Source organism: Onychostoma macrolepis, chromosome 24, assembly GCF_012432095.1.
Source record: "Onychostoma macrolepis isolate SWU-2019 chromosome 24, ASM1243209v1, whole genome shotgun sequence".
Classification (NCBI taxonomy): domain Eukaryota; kingdom Metazoa; phylum Chordata; class Actinopteri; order Cypriniformes; family Cyprinidae; genus Onychostoma; species Onychostoma macrolepis.
Window position 1 is genome coordinate 20,138,942 of NC_081178.1, and position 16,642 is coordinate 20,155,583.

A 16,642-nucleotide genomic window follows, 5' to 3' on the forward strand; every position below is an offset into this window, starting at 1 on the left:
TCTTTCTTTAAAATTAATACTTTTATTCAGGAAGGATACATTTAATTGATCAAAAGTGACAATAAATATTCATAATCTTACAAAAGATTTCTATCTCAAATGCTGTTCTTTCTAACTCTCTGTTCATCAAAGAATCCACAAAAATATTAAGCAGCACAACTTTTTTCAGCTCTGCTAATAAAAGGAAATGTTTCTTGAGCACCATATCATCATGTTAGAATATTGTGAATAATTCAAAATATTAATATTTGAAATGCTTATGGTGATAAATTAAAGCATTCAAACTACAATAAATCATAGCGATCCATACCTTTTCAGTTTGAATGAATGAATGAGTTTAAAACTATTTGAAACAACTTTCATCATTTTTATTCATGCATCTTTCATTACCTCATATTAATTTTAGAGACTGCATCAAATTCTTCTCCAAGTACTTTTATAATTTAATTTGTCGAACAGCAGGACCACTTCAATTAACTAGTGAAAGCAAACATGTGCATGGACACAAGCTTCAGATTGACAGATTTTATTGCAACTTCCTTTAATAACGAAAACATTTTAATCTGGACAAATAAATGCAGGGATTCTGATGCAGAAGGAAAGGAAGACATGGCTGGCACTGACATAAATAATAAATAAGCTGCGTGAAGTTTTCTCAGTGACATACCTGTACGTGTGTCTGTGAGTCTCCTGCACTCTGCACAGAGCTTTAGTGAGTGTTAATCCTCCTCTCAGCACCTGTCTCTGTCATTCATCTTCCCTCAACTGGTCTGTCCTCTCCTGTCGTCCACCTGTACTTCTGTCTTGCTCGCAGTCAACTCATCATCAGCAGCATGAAACTTCTCTCTCGTTTTAGGTCTGATTGTTAGTTTCTCTCTTTCTTGGAAAGACGCTGTTTCATCAATCCTGCTTTAATCTGCTTAATCTCTCTGCAGCTCCTCCTCTCAGTTACTTGTGCTCCTGCTCACAGCATTTCTCAATTACAAATAGCCTACACTGTGTATGAATGCAAATATTTCATATGTTCCCCAGGAGCAAACAACTTCGAACACTGATCATTAACTGTTTAATGATCATTAACTTTGTCTAATGACAAATGCTACGAGACGGTTATCATTATTAAGATGAGCAGCATATGGCTTGAGAATTGTTCTCTAATGTGATTGGCTGTAGTTATAGTAACTATCTAATAATCTGATTGGCTGTTGTGTTTGTAGTAAAGACAAGAACAGGAGGTCAATGGAGAAAATCAGATTACAAGACTAGGATGAAAGGAAGATTTAGTGTGTGTGTGTGTGTGTGTACCTGGTATTCCCTGCGCTATGGGGACCAAACAAGGATAGTAGTACCAGTAAATTTTGACCTTACGGGCACTTTTTTTTTCTTTTTTGGTGGTAATCTAAAAATGTAGAAAGTTTTGTGTGTGGGTTAGGATAAGGGGATAGAATTACAATTTGTACAGTATAAAAACCATTGCTCCTTGTAAACCATATACCAACGTGTGTGTGCGCGCATGTTTATGTGATTTATAAGGACACAAATTTATATAATGACATGGATATGACATATTACAACATGAAGGTGATTTATGAGGACATTTTCGGTGTCCCCGTAATTAAAAAGGCTTATAATTCATACAGAATGAGGTTTTTTTTTTGAAAATCTAAAAATGCACAAAGTTTTCCGTGAGGGGTAGTTTAGGTGTTGGGCAATAGAAAATACTGTTTGTACAGTATAAAAACCATTACGCCTATAAAGTCCCCATAAACCATAAAAACCAAAGTGTGTGTGTGTGTGTGCATGTTTATGTGGTTTACGGGGACACAAATTTGTATAATAACATGGGTATGACAGAGGTATTACAATTTGAAGGTGGTTTATGAGGACACTGCCTATGTCCCCATAATTCAAAAGGCTTAAAAAACATACTAAATGGTGTTTTTTTTTTTTATCTAAAAATGCAGACAGTCTCCTGTAAGGGGTAGGTTGAGGTGTAGGGTTGGTGTAGGACAATAGCACATACAGTTTGTACAGTATAAAAACCATTACGCCTATAGAGAGTCCCCGTAAACCACATAAACCAACATGTGTGTGTGTGTGTGTGTGTGTGTGTGTGTGTGTGTGTGTGTGTTTAAAAATGCAAACTTTAAAAGATGCAAACTCCAAAAGTGCAAATATATCTAATTCAATTCTAACTTTATTTATCTCGGAATCACAAATGTCACATTAAATCAAATCTGGAATGAACAATGGTTTGTGTTCTCATTGCATCATTTAACTAACTGGATATACAGTTTATTCAGCAAAAATCAATAAGCATCTTTAAATAGAATAGCAATTATCATCACTCTACATCAATTGTTTTAAATCTGACAATATTTGCTCTGTTACATTTCTATTTTTGTTGATTGTCATTCTTCATATTGTTACAATATCGTATGTCTGATCCCCATTGTCAGTACTGACAGGTTGTATGACCAGTGGGGCGTTGTTATTTCCTGTGTCATTCATGTCTGGGTTGAAGTAAGCCAGTAGGCTCTCGGTAAAGCACTGTCCAGTGAATGAGTAGATATGTGTGCAGGCACTAGTATCATAAAATGATACCTGACCTTTTTCGAAATCCACATATATACCAATTCTCTGTGGAAGAGTTTTTAGTGACAGAAGCACTGATTCACGGTCACAGGCCCTGTACTCGCTGCCCCCTCTCAGACAAACTGCCCAGTAACCATCCTGTGGGCTCAGCGTCACCAAACCCTTCCTTTTGACAGATTTCCTGGCCACTCCCAAGTCCCATGCTGTTTTACCTGAGACTCCAACTTCCCAATAAGTCCTTCCCCTTAAGATGGGCTCTCTCGACAGGACACATGGTGCTGTGTCAAAACGTTCAGCATTGTTTGGAACGTTGCGTTCTTTGTTGCCGTCGGTCACGCACTTCCTGTCTGCAGACACCACCAACCAGGGGTTTGCTGTGTCAGGGTCAAGGGTCATATCCACTGCAAGAATCACATCAGGCAAAGCCATAGTAAGTTTTCTGAAAAATAGCGGTGTGTGTAATTTATAGTGTATCCACATGTTTTACTGTAACGAAGAAATGTACCAGAACTGTAAGTGTTTAAGATATATTTATACGATTTTTAAAGATTTAAGGGGGAAAAAATAAATGAAAAGATTCAAGATGATTCAAATTCTCAAGTAAAGATTAAAGATGGCTCAAAGATTCAAGAAAAGATTCATAATGGTTCAAGGACTCGAGATTATTCTTGGATTTAAATAAAGATTTGAGATTGTTTAAAGGTTTAAGAAAAAAATAAAATATTGTTCAAAGATTCAAGTAAAGACTCAATATGGTTCAAAAATTCATGGAAAGATTCATGGTTCAATGATAGATTGTTCAAAAATTAAAGGAAAGATTAAAGATGGCTCAAAGACTCAAATACAGATTCAAGATGGCTCAAGAATTTAAGGAAAGATTCAATATTGTTTATAGATTCAAGGGGAAAAAAGATTGAATGATCTTAAAAGATTTGAGATTTAAGTAAGGATGGTTCCAAGATTTAAAAAAAGAGAGATTTTAATAGATCGTTTAGTCAAAGTCCATATCTTAATTATATTTTAATACCTGCATACTCGGATATTGCCTCAAGTTCTGTGAAAAAATAAAAATAAAATAAAAATCCCATCACAATAATATGTAACTTTCCTTTGCAATTAAAATATTAACATTTAGTTATTGTTTTAGCTGTCAAATGACAAAAAAATAGTAACCTCTCTTTGTGACAGTGTATATTTGTGTTTCCAGCAGTTCTCCTGCAGTATTCAGGGTTTCTCTGAGCACCTCCAGACCCTGACGAGTGTGCACACTGACCTGAGACCAGCTTTTACACTGAGGCACCTCACTTGGGCTACGGAAAGCCTGGGAGGGTCAAATGCAGACACTACAAATGAAGTCATCATCCTGTGTCACAACTTTCCCTGAACATACTGAAGAATGTCTTAAATTCATACTGAAATTCTTATTCTAAATGATCAACATGCTCATCCAGCTGCTAAAGTGCAGAAGAGTAACCTGTATAAGGTGGAGGTGGTCTTCAGAACATGACAGCTTTTCCAGTTCAGAGTTTCTAGCCTTCAGTTTAGAGATCTCCATCTCCAGCTCTTTAATAAGGCTCCCTACACGTTTCTCTTCAGTTTTCTGCGTGTGTTTCATCTTCCTGAGCAGTTCAGACTGGCTCCTCTCAATAAACTGCTGCAGTGCAGTGAAGACCTCAACACTGTATGCCATCTCTCTTTCTGTGTTCTCCTAAAAGAGAAATAGAAAATATCATGAAAGGCCTTGTGTGAAATGCATTCCTGCTTTGGTAAGCTAATGAGATTCTTAAACACTTTAGGTGGCAGTTTTGTCATCTGTTTTAACATGCTATTTAATTTGTTATATGTTAAATATGACTGATGTCACCTTTGTATGTTGTCTGCAAAGAACAATGTTTTGAACATAATTACAATTAAATTTTAGAAACTGGTAACTGGATCATTTGTAATTCACTTTTGATAAAAACCAAATGTAAACATTTTGCAGGCTCTTACTTTATTTAGTTTTATAGAGTGTCTGAGTTCCTCAGCTTTACTCCATCTCTCCATAATCATCCGCTTCAGGTCAGACTGTGTCTTTAATAACTGAGTCTATGAGAAAGACAGAGAAAATATGGATGTGCTCACAATTCTGTCTCATGAAAATATATAATCTTTCATGAGAGCAACTGTAAAACAAAACACATTGATAAAAGACTGTGTCCATACAGTAATGAAGATCTAATGATAATCAAGAATAATAATTCAAATTCAAATGTAATAATGCTTCTTTGATAAAAAATCATATGTAAAAGTGCTTTGTAGTCTTTATTTGTGGTGAATTATGACCAAGACAGGTTCTTGGGTGTGTGGTCACCCATTTATAACTATTTTATTATTTATGTTTTTTATGAAGCATGTTTGTTTTCAGATTCAGATCAAGTCAGATCAATGCAAATCAACTGAAATGTAAAATCCTTGCATTTGAAATTTGACAATTTTGGATGTTTGTAGATTTTCATATAAAAAAAAAACAGTTTCCAGTAAAGAAGTAAAAATCTAAGTAATAAAATTAATATTTGGAAGAAATAAAAGAAAACTTCCTATGCATTTTCTCCATAGAGATTTTTTAATAACATATAAAACGTTTTAGACAGACCAACCATGAACTGACATCAAGTTATCACATATTTTGCATAAGCATCAAGTCAAATCTATCTATCTAATCATCTATCTGAAAGAGAGATCCAGCAAGTTGTAAATGGAAATTACCCCAAAAGTAATCAGCACTGATGGCACATTCCCACTAAGCTTAAATATATATATATATATATATAAATATTATATTATACCATTGCTTTTGCTTTGACTAAAATGGCAATCATTCACTGGACAAGTAGCAAACCTTTCTCTCTGCCCATTCTCTCTCCACTGGTATTGTGTGGTGTGTGCTGTGTTCTGTATTCATGCACAGCACACAAACAGCAGACTGGTCATATCTGCAGTAAAGCTCCAAGGGTCTTTCGTGTGTCCTGCATATTCGCTTGTCCATCCGCTGTGGCTGCACCAGCGTGTGCTTGGTGAACCTGGAGGTGTGGGAAGTCACATGAACCTCACAGAATGACACCACACACACCAGGCATGATTTTACAGCACAGGACGCTTTCTCTAATGGGCACATGTCACATAAAACGTTGTCTGGTGCAACTGAATGATACTCTGACGACCTCTGACCCTTCTGCTTACGGATTTGCTCGGCCATCTCACAGGCAAAAGAATTTTCACGGAGCTCTGGTGTTTCCTGGAAAACTGTGGAGCATTTAGGGCAATGGGAGGAGCCAGATGCTGTCCACTGTGCAAGGATACATGACTGGCAAAACGTATGGCCACATGGGAGGGACACAGGATGGGTGAAAACATCTAGACATACTGAGCACTGGAACAACTCCTTAGACAGAAGCGGGGTGGAGGAAGACATCACTAGGGTGGATAAACAGGGAAGAAAAATAGAGTCACATCATAAATAATTGGATGTATTTAGAAGCCAGGACAAATAACAAGAGGAATATAAAAGTTTTTACACGTGGCTAAATCACTAAAGTTACAGTTAATAGTGACAATATTTATTTCCACATTATAAACCCTTTCAAATTAAATTCAGAAAGCACCAGAATCTAGGATCTTCTATAAATTAAATTCACACACACTCACACCAATGTTCTTAACTATCCCAGAAAGAATATTTGGTGGGAAAGACTCATTCTGAAGCGCTGTACATCTCAAAAGAGTACATGATTGTCCACATTTACACATCAACAATGTCTTTGTGGTGTTCAGAAAGTTGCACACCCAACTAGTAGTCATGATGAGGTAATAAGAAGGAACAGCATATAGGCATAATTTACAGTGGGGACAGATGGGACATGTTCCATGGGACAAGTTTTTATTATATCTGCGTGTTATAATGTGTGGTAATCCAGTGCTGGCATTTGGTATTATATATGTCACAACTGTGGCAGCTTGCTGTTCAGCAAAATCACAAAACACGCACACACACACACACACACACACACACAAAGGTTTCCGATAAATATCCACTTATGCATTTTGGTTTATTAAACCAAATAGCTATATAAGGGCAGATTGTTACATGGAAACCCATGTCAAATATTAATTTGTATAATTCTATTGAGTGTACTTTAAATCTTAAATGTGTATATTGTATTTGCAGATAATATTAATGAAATAAAAGACCCTTTAAGTGAAACTTAAAGTTTTAAGTGCACTTTATAATAATGTCAAATTAAAAAGTTTTACTTTACAGTACATGTTGTTTCATTATTTTCAATGATCTTGTTTTAAAGATTATTTTGTGTTGTTCAGTAACATAATTAAAGCGCATATAAAGTAACTGATTATAATTTTAACTGTAGTGTCTTATACTTACATTTAAAGTTACTAAAAATACTAAATTACAATTCCTCTATAAATGACAAATTACAAATACTGTATATTTCAATAAATAACATATGTGTTTCAGTAAATATATTTTAGTTGATCGTATGTAAAAGCTTTTCTATATTTCCAAGACAGAACAAAAATGTTAATTTAATTTGAATTAACATGCAATTAAGTGTCTGGAATCATTACATTTAGTTTGTGAATAAGTATATTCATTTAATGTATGTTATGTCCGTAATAAGGACTTTTTTTACAGTGGAGAATATTTGCACAAAGCATTGTATGAACAAACCACATCAAAAAAGCCTTTGAGACTGGCTCATAATGTGGGTGTGTGTTCGTCTTTTGTTCATTTATGCATTTGTTAGAAATAAAGAAGAAAAAAAATATCTGTGAACGTCTTGTGAATTCTGCCTTCATTAGTGTTTCATGTTCACAGTTTCATCTTGTTGCCTTATCACTAAACATTCACCAAGAGGTCAAAGTCCAGTAAAGGCAGGTAAGCACTATACTTAGTTAGTGTAGTGCCCAAGAAATACACTTTTAAACTTGCTAATTTCATTGGTTATCTATAGGTAAATCAGGAGTAAAATAAGATTTCTCAAGTAGCCATGCCCTGTAATAAACATTTGTAACACAACTCTTACCTGTAAGAAAAGGTGTTTCAGTCAGGAAGCAGAAAAGCAATGTTTTCACCAGCAGCTGAATGACAATTGTAAGTGATTGTGAGGTTTAACCCCGCCTCTTTTGGCAGGGATGGGATCCTGCTCCATGGAACTGTTGAGTTAACCCTTTCAGTAACAATAAATGTAAAGGCTGTTGTAAAGGCAGAAAGGTGTGCATTGTCTTGCATAAGCCCTACACGATGCTAACTTCTAGCATATTCCTTTATAAACCTCTTATACATAATAAAATTGAATAAAGTTTTTCAGAGTAATCTGTTTCATTTTGAATTAGTGTTTAGTTTATAAATGGAAAGAATGGAAATTCACCTTTCAACAGCAAAGAGCAGAAAATACACTAGGAAACATTCTGTAGAATGTGTACCATTCAATATATTGTCAAGAATTGAATCATGACATGTATTGTAATGTATACTGTGTCATACAACCTGAATTCCGGAAATGTTGGGACAAATTAAAATTTGAATAGAATGAAAACTAAAAGAATTTCAAATCACATGAGCCAATATTTTAGATAACAGATAATAGAACAAAGATAACATAACAAATATTTAAACTGAGAACTTTTTACAATTTTATGCACAAAATGAGCTAATTTCAAATTTGATGCCTGCTACAGGTCTCAAAATAGTTGGGACGGGGGCATGTTTACCATGGTGTAGCATCGCCTCTTCTTTTCAAAACAGTTTGAAGACGTCTGGGCATCGAGGTTATGAATTCTGGAGTTTTGGTGTTGGAATTTGGTCCCATTCTTGCCTGATATAGGTTTCCAGCTATAGTTGGCATCTGCAGATGGCACGGCAGATTGTGTTTACCAACAGTGGTTTCTGGAAGTATTCCTGGGCCCATTTAGTAATGTCAATGACAGAATAATGCCGATGAGTGTTGTCTGAGGGCCTGAAGACCACGGGAATCCAACAAAGGTCTTCGGCCTTGTCCCTTACGCACAGAGATTCCTCCAGTTTCTCTGAAACCTTTGATGATGTTATGCACTGTAGATGATGAGATTTGCAAAGCCTTTGCAATTTGACGTTGAGGAACGTTGTTTTTAAAGTATTCCACAATCTTTTTACGCACTCTTTCACAGATTGGAAAGCCTTTGCCCATCTTTACTTCTGAGAGACTCTGCCACATCCCTTTTATAGCTCATCCCTTTTATAACTAATCATGTTACAGACCTGATGTCAATTAACTTAATTAGTTGCTAGATGTTCTCCCAGCTGAATCTTTTCCAAATTTCTTGCTTTTTCAGCCCATTGTTGCCCCCGTGACAACTTTTTTGAGACCTGTAGCAGGTATCAAATTTGAAATGAGCTCATTTAGTGGATAAAAGGGTAAAATTTCTCAGTTTAAATAATTGTTATGTTCTCTATGTTCTATTGTGAATAAAATATTGGCTCATGGGATTTGAAAATCTTTTAGTTTTCATTTTATTCAAATTTAAAAAATGTACCAACATTTCCGGAATTCGGGTTGTATTGTTAATAAGTAAATAAAAATGATACATCTTTTGTATTATTAAAAATGTATATTTTTATACAATTGCTCTGTAAATTGCTTTGTGAACACCACAGTGTGTAAAGTGTGCAAGAGGAGAATGCGAGAGTTAAGTGCACTTCTTTTTCACCAGTATTTGCTAAATGAATATTTATGTAAATTACAATTAATGTAAATGTGGTTTCTAGCCTGTAATTGCCAATACTGACCAACCAAACCCCTTGGGTATCATTCAACAGCACATCATAGAAAAGATGAGATGAGCTGATCTGACCCAATCCACCCAACCCAACCACAAAATATGCCTATTATGCTCAGTATGCATACTATAAACTGCAGAAGCAACAAGTTAAGTAGTATCTACCAAACATACCAAAAGCCTCTGCACTATACAAGGCTACCATACACGGCTGTAGCAGTTCTTGTGCTATATCAAACCCCAATGTACAAAACTGGCATACAAAATAGTACATTTAGATCAATAGCAGTGTAGAAATGATCAAAACGGATTGACTTTAACTGACTGAACATGCTTAGTAAGAATACTTTCTGATTTATTGATTGAAAAAAATGCAAGTGTAATCTGTGATCAAACAGATTATCAGAGCAGAAAGGCTATTTTCATCCACAACGTGTCCCAGATGGGAACAATGATGTTGAGCATGATGTTTTATGTGGATTAGAGGGGCAGTTGATGCTGGGCAGTCACGTAAATAAGAGCTCTCAAAGGAAATGAACACAAGATTAACACATATTCATCACTGGGGAGGAAAAAAAAAATTTTTTTTTTTTTTTTTTTTAGTACAGTAACATACCTGATATAAAGGCAGAGGCGTGTTTTGTGTGAATTTATGGAGAACCCTTCTATAACTGCATAACAGATGTGATGGGGAGGGGGAGAGAGATTAGTGGTGCTTTAATGATTTGAAAGCACTTGAGCTTAAAGCTGATGGGGAGGGGGTTAAACCACCAGTACCATACTTATCACAATATACACACATCAGCATGTCTGGCTGAGGGCTGCTGGGAAAACAAACCGGGCATCGTCTTAATGTTAATTTAGGAAGGTATTTCCCACCCAAGATATCCGGAGGTATTCATTTATCAGGTATGTTGCAATCATTTTAATGTTTTTCTATAAAGAGACATGCTTTCATTTTATATCACACTTTAGCAGACCTAACGGGACACACATCAGCAATATGCACATTATCAGGGCAAATTGTTTCAGTTTTGTGAAATATGTCATTTCATCGCGTTTGTGTGTTACCATCGTAACCTGTTGCTGAGAATGAGCGCCAATGACGCGCGCATTCCTGCGAATGCAGTCTGTTTAGAGCGCGCAGGACGCGTTCACATTTACCACAGCATTCACAATTGTAATTAACTTTTATTTGGTAGCGATATGTATTTCATGTAGAATCTCACGAAATGGATTGCATTTGATATGTAAATATTACAACGGAGCTAAAAGAAAAAGGTAGGCTATATTTTTGAACATCAGCTGAGAAACATAACGTGTGAAAGATAAAAAGCCCAAGCTATAGTAATGGTGTAGATGAAGGGGTGCAGTGATTTGTCACCCAAGTACTTTTATTATAGACGTAGGCTATATTTTAATTACATGTAAGTAAATATAAATTACAAGCTGGTAAAATACAATGTTAGTTTACAAATGAATCTTGATTGGAGCAGTCGTCACAATTTGCAGATAAGTTAACGTTACCTCATTACAAATTCCCTCACGATTTTGGAAAACATTTGCACTTCCTACTTTGCCCTATCATCCCAAACAATATTTTTTGTTAGAATTTTAACCAAAGTTGGTCCTTTTACAGAGGGACTTTAGCCCAGAACATGTGGTCTTATTACCCAATAAAATCACCTTATAAGCAAAACTTAAATTCACAATCATTCTGGGTTTTTCATTAGTTCCACGAATCTGCATAAATCTGAAAACAAAAATTAGACCTTGCATAAAAAACTCATGCACAAAGAACATTTTGCAGTGTATTGGTGAACAGGTTTTAAGGTGAGGTGGTGTTTCTTTTCATGAATGAAGCGTTAATGAATGAGCAAGTCAGTCAATGCAAGGAAGAAAGCTATAATTTGTCAAAGAGTTGCGTTGTTTATCTGTTATCTGAGCTTTGGGTTTGTCCCCCCATAATCTCGTTAAGCATGGGAGAGAGAAAGAGAGAGAGAGAGAGAGAGACATAGACCAGTAGAGATGGGGGTGAGGGGGTGGTATGGCAGAGGACGGTAAATACATCATGGATTAGAATCAGCCATGTTTGTCTTCTGTCTTTATGGAGCATACATGCACTTACATATCTGTACTATAAATATACACAAATTATGATTTCAGGATGTATTAGATGTGAACCGAATGTGTGAAATAGACTGTATAGAGACTTCCGTGTACAGTACAGAGTTAGACAAAACTGTATAACATCTATGATTTGAGCTGCTTTTAGCACTGACTCAAGTGCTGTCAAGTTTCCAAGGAAACAGTTTCTCTTTGCCAATTAAAAAAAGTACCACAATCATATTCTGTGCCAAGAATAAATATTGTTGTTCGGATAAATATAGAGAAAAGATAAATATTTGTTGTTTTTAGTTGTTACTTCTACAGTTATTCACCTTTCTTGAGAAAAAAAAAAAAAACCTCTTCAAACCAAGCATTAAGAATGACTTTGAAGAGTTTCTTTTCTTTACCTTCATGATAAAGACATTTCTTACTCAGACATTTCTCATTTCTTGACAGTTTTTCTGAGATTTTCTGAACAGTGTACTCCGTACCTCGTCTTTTTGTGTTGTTATTTTCAGGCTGTGCATTGGATTCTTGACATACAGCTGGTATGAGGTTTGTGAACATGGGTGTCCGTGTTCGGCGGACTGCTGAACCAGCAGAACCAGAACCTGAACCACAACCAAAACCAGAACATAAGCACCATCCTGCTCACCCAACTCATCACGACTATGAAAACATGAAGAACAAGTTCATGAATGAGCTGGAACATCTTCCATGTAAGTATCTACATTTGGCCATACATTAACATAAAAGAGTAAAGGTCATTGCACACTACGTAAGAAATTTTCGCACGTTAAAAAAATAAATACGACCTCACGTTGTATCAATCACGTTTACACACTGCCTCCGAAACTTTCGTCCGTCATAAGAAAATTCGGATCAGGTTCGATTTTCTGCATTTTTGCATTCGTAGCAAGCATTTTGATAAGAAAGGATGATGAATACAAAAAAAAAAACGCATATGAAAATTTCAGACTCAGTGTGCAATGACCTTTAGACAGAAAAAAAAAAAATCGAAAAATTGTTAATTAGTGTGGGGGGAAAAAAGCACAAAAATAGTTAAATTGAACGGAGTAGATGTAGATAAGACATTTATAAATAATTCTATTAAGTTCAACTCACTGCACTTTATTTCATTAAAATACACAATACACTGATTTTGTTGTGATTGTGTAACCTTACAGGACACAAAATCATTCTTCATTTTCATTTATTCTCTGAGTCATTATCTGCATTTGATGAGAAGCCAGATTACATAAATGGAGCACTTTGATTCATAGTTTTTGTTCAGCTTTACAGACGTTGGTGATTTCAAATTAAAAGTGCATTGGACTGATGTGACACAACACTAAGCGACTATTGTCCTGTGTGATTTATGTCCTGTACCTGTTTCCATGGAGACTGATCAGCTTTCTGTTCTCTATAGTGCCAGTGTGGGCTGTAGGAGCCATCGTGGTGGTGGTTCTCACCCTTGTGGCTTGTTTTACATATTGCATGTTCAAGAAATGCTTTAGCAAGAAGAAGAAATCCAAGAAAGCTCGAGAGAGGAAGAGAGCAGGACGGAGAAAAAAAGAAGGGACTGAAGGAGAGGGTCACGGAGAACAAAAGGTGCAAAAAGAAATACACAAATATACAACTTCAATTTTAACTTTTTTTGTTTGTTTTTTTTGCATCATGGTTTGCTATAAAAAAAAGAAATGAGTTAACATTAGTTAATGTATTAACTAAAAAAAGTAAGACATTTGGATTACACTTTATTTTAAGGTGTCCTTGTTACAGTGTAATTATACATTTAAGTACTGAGTAATATGAATTATTAATAATTAATTAGTAATAATGAGTTAGAGTTACTTGAATGTAATTATGGATAATTAATTGTTATTATAATAGTAAGTACATGTAACATGTGTAACAAGGACACCTTCAAATAAAGTGTAACCGACATTTGTAACTGTAATTATTAATATTTGTTAATTTGTTTTTTTGTTTTTGTGGGTTCATGTTAACTAATGTAGTAACTAATGTTGAAAAATGGAACCTTATTGTAAAGTGTTACAATACATAAACATACGTGGCAAAATAAAAACCTAAAATAAGGTTAAAACAGCACAACGTCCTTTGTTTTTTAAAATTAATTTACATATTCCATGGACATACTGTATAAAACATGACTATTCATCTTTGCAGGAAGAAGGAGAAAAAAAAGAGGGAGATTTGCAAAAAGAGGAGCAAGAAAACCTTGGAAAATTGGAATTCTCTTTGGATTACAACTTCACTGATGCTCAGGTGCTTAATGTATTGAAATACTTATTTAAATAGTACAATAATAGGTAGAGGTGTAATGATGTCATTGTAACAAGAAAATGGAGGGAACATGTCTAATTTTCTGTCAACAGCTGATAGTTGGAGTTCTTCAGGCTCAAGATCTTCCTGCTATGGATATTGGCGGTACATCCGACCCATATGTGAAAGTTTACCTGCTTCCAGACAAGAAGAAGAAGTTTGAAACCAAAGTCCAGCGCAAAAACCTGTGCCCTGTGTTTAATGAGACCTTCATCTTTAAGGTTTTTCTTGTTCGATGTTTTTGTTTGTTTATGAAGTACGAGTCATGTATGTGTTGCCGTTAACATGTGGTCGTCCAGTATAATTGGTAACATTTTTATTGCCTGTAGTTTTGTCTTTTGAGTGTTCTGGCGTCTGTTTAGTTCCACCTGTAGTTTGTTTGTCCATTTCTCTCTCTCTCTCAGGTTTTGTGTCAGGGTTTTGTCTCCTTGTGTGGCATCCTAAGTTCCCAGAAATCCCTGCTTCCCTACAATGGTTTTGTCATTCATTTTTTGATTGACAGCTATCAAGGTATCACTGAGGTTATATATGTATTTATTTTGAAGGAATAGTTCACTTAAAAATGAACTAATATTTTCATACTTATTATAATAATTTTAAATGATTTATCATCATGTTGTTTGAAACCATGCAACAGTTTTTTACGAGAAAGAAAGAAAGAAAAATGTAATTAAAAAGGAAAAATTCTCATATACTGTCTGTCACACGCTCAGCATAAACTGCCTTTTTATTGGAAAAGAGCTGCATAAACATTATGCAATTTTGAAACAACATAAAGGTGAATAAATAATGGCAAAATACCAGTACATTTTTGAATGAGTTATTCCTTTAATGACCTGTAACAGGAAGCATTTGTTCTCTTTTGGCCTTGTCTGCATTTTAGAAAAGACATCTCAATGTTTTATTACCATGTATTAACACCGTAAAGCTGCTTTACGCGAAATGCCAATACACTAATGGTTGCTTATTTGTTTCTCTCACATTTTCTTTGTTCCTGCCTCTTATCATGCATTATAGATCCCCTATGCTGAATTGGGTGGTAAAACTCTGGTGCTTCAGGTGTTTGATTTTGATCGGTTTGGTAAACATGATGTAATCGGCCAGATAACGATTCCCATGAACTGTGTGGATCTCGGGCAACCGCTGCATGAATGGAGGGATCTCGAAAGTGGAGAAAAAGAGGAGGTACATTTTATTTTCTGTTAATATATGTATTAGCATGACTGACTTTATTTCTCTGGTATGCCGTCATTAATTCCTGGACTTTTAAACTGTATATTTTATATTTGTTCCTGTGATCAGTCTTTCTTTCTCTTCAACAGGAGAAACTTGGAGACATTTGCATTTCTCTGCGTTATGTGCCCACTGCTGGTAAACTCACCGTCAACATAATGGAAGCCAAAAATCTAAAAAAAATGGATGTTGGTGGTTTATCAGGTACAACTCAAAAGTGAATAAAAATATTTCAATTACATTTGCACAGTGTCATAATTTTGATGCCTTTTTTTGAATGAGCAGGTGTGTTCAGTGACTGAATAATAAATGAAATTTTTCATTTCAACCACTTCCTGTGTCAGATCCGTATGTGAAGATTGTGTTACAGCATAACGGAAAGCGTCTGAAGAAGAAGAAAACTACAGTTAAAAAGAACACATTGAACCCATACTTTAACGAGAGCTTCAGCTTTGAGGTCCCATTTGAACAGATTCAGGTGATGTGCGATCATTCTTACTTCTGATAGCCTGTATTGTGTCTATTATTGTACATGTGCATGTCTAAAGTCCAAACCCACTCTATCCTAATGCAGAAAGTCCAGCTCCTCATTACTGTGTTTGACTACGACAAGCTGGGAAGCAACGACCCAATTGGCAAAACCTTTATTGGTTATGGTGCCACAGGTGTCGGCTTACGCCATTGGTCGGACATGCTGGCCAATCCCAGACGTCCGGTGGCCCAGTGGCACACGCTTCAACCGGAGGAAGAGGTGGAAGCAGCTTTGAAAGCGCCACATCGCTAAACATCGTCATGGTAACAAGTGGGTAATATACCCAGAGTATACATCACATCCAGGGCAACAGTGAATCATCCACCTACTGAGCAACTTAGTGAATGGCATTGATAGGCACTGCATGCACCAGCTTTACTAGCATGACCAGTGATCTTTACAGTTTATGTTTCGTGGAAGCTTAGCATTGCTACCCGAGGTTATCTTGTGTTACGTGAAGATCGTCTTGATTTGTTATGAGTCGTATTACTAAATGCATGTTTTTATGTTTGGAGTAAATGTGTTTTCTTTATGGTAGCTATCACTCTGCATGGTTTTGTAAGTTATTTTTGTGAATTGTTCCTGATTTTGGTGAGAGTTAAACCAGTACAGACAGTATGTCAGCGTTTTTTGGCAAATATAAAATGAGATAAGAATTCAAATCTTCTCTTCTGCATTGAATTAATAGCTATGCAAATGACAACAGTTAAAATAGTTATATTTATATGAATAGATTGCTATTGTCAAAAAACGTATAAATTTATTTTGTTCCACTTTTGTATTCCTAATGCTAAAGTCACATTGTGTTTGAAAATGCAAATCAAATTAAACAGATGTATAATTTGTTTCTTGTGTGTGCTCTATTTAACCACATTTTAATGCCAAGGACCCTCTTATGAGGTACCATCTCTCTAAAAATCAAAGCCATAAGCAGCTATATGTTTTTTCATGTAAACAATATGATATTATGAACATAAGTTGTTGCATAATTTGCTTGCTTTTCTATTGCAT

At 35.5% G+C, this 16,642-nt stretch overlaps 2 protein-coding genes across 4 annotated transcripts; one reads left to right on the forward strand and one right to left on the reverse strand.

Moving 5' to 3' along the window:
• Window positions 1-2,179: 2,179 nt before the first annotated feature.
• On the reverse strand, window positions 2,180-7,761 carry btr33 (bloodthirsty-related gene family, member 33). Its single transcript, XM_058765729.1, has 7 exons — window positions 7,680-7,761; window positions 5,477-6,051; window positions 4,588-4,683; window positions 4,070-4,303; window positions 3,769-3,916; window positions 3,623-3,649; window positions 2,180-2,996 (listed from the first exon to the last, which is right to left on the reverse strand). Exons 2-7 carry the CDS (start codon window positions 6,047-6,049, stop codon window positions 2,419-2,421), a joined length of 1,656 nt encoding a protein of 551 aa, XP_058621712.1. The 5' UTR covers window positions 6,050-6,051; window positions 7,680-7,761; the 3' UTR covers window positions 2,180-2,418.
• Window positions 7,762-10,206: 2,445 nt separating this feature from the next.
• syt5b (synaptotagmin Vb) lies at window positions 10,207-16,532 on the forward strand. Of its 3 annotated transcripts, none has more exons than XM_058765442.1 (9): window positions 10,207-10,320; window positions 12,039-12,239; window positions 12,950-13,131; window positions 13,711-13,809; window positions 13,920-14,087; window positions 14,884-15,051; window positions 15,189-15,303; window positions 15,444-15,577; window positions 15,674-16,531. In XM_058765442.1, exons 2-9 carry the CDS (start codon window positions 12,071-12,073, stop codon window positions 15,881-15,883), a joined length of 1,245 nt encoding a protein of 414 aa, XP_058621425.1. In that variant the 5' UTR covers window positions 10,207-10,320; window positions 12,039-12,070; the 3' UTR covers window positions 15,884-16,531. The 3 variants fall into 3 exon arrangements, with proteins under 3 accessions (XP_058621425.1, XP_058621424.1, XP_058621426.1); XM_058765441.1 differs by lacking the exon at window positions 10,207-10,320 and adding an exon at window positions 10,528-10,692 and having other exon boundaries at window positions 15,674-16,530; XM_058765443.1 differs by lacking the exon at window positions 10,207-10,320 and having other exon boundaries at window positions 12,059-12,239; window positions 15,674-16,532.
• Window positions 16,533-16,642: the final 110 nt, after the last annotated feature.

Coding starts and splice junctions, on each gene's coding strand:
- btr33 (XM_058765729.1), bottom strand. CDS start 6,049: ATGTCTTCCTCCACCCCGCTTCTGTCTAAGGAGTTGTTCCAGTGCTCA. Junction 4,304..4,587: donor ACTCTATAAAACTAAATAAA/GTAAGAGCCTGC, acceptor TTTCTCTTTTAG/GAGAACACAGAAAGAGAGAT. Junction 3,650..3,768: donor ATACACTGTCACAAAGAGAG/GTTACTATTTTT, acceptor ATTTTTTCACAG/AACTTGAGGCAATATCCGAG.
- syt5b (XM_058765442.1), top strand. CDS start 12,071: ATGAGGTTTGTGAACATGGGTGTCCGTGTTCGGCGGACTGCTGAACCA. Junction 14,088..14,883: donor ATGAGACCTTCATCTTTAAG/GTTTTTCTTGTT, acceptor CATGCATTATAG/ATCCCCTATGCTGAATTGGG. Junction 15,052..15,188: donor AAAGTGGAGAAAAAGAGGAG/GTACATTTTATT, acceptor TCTCTTCAACAG/GAGAAACTTGGAGACATTTG.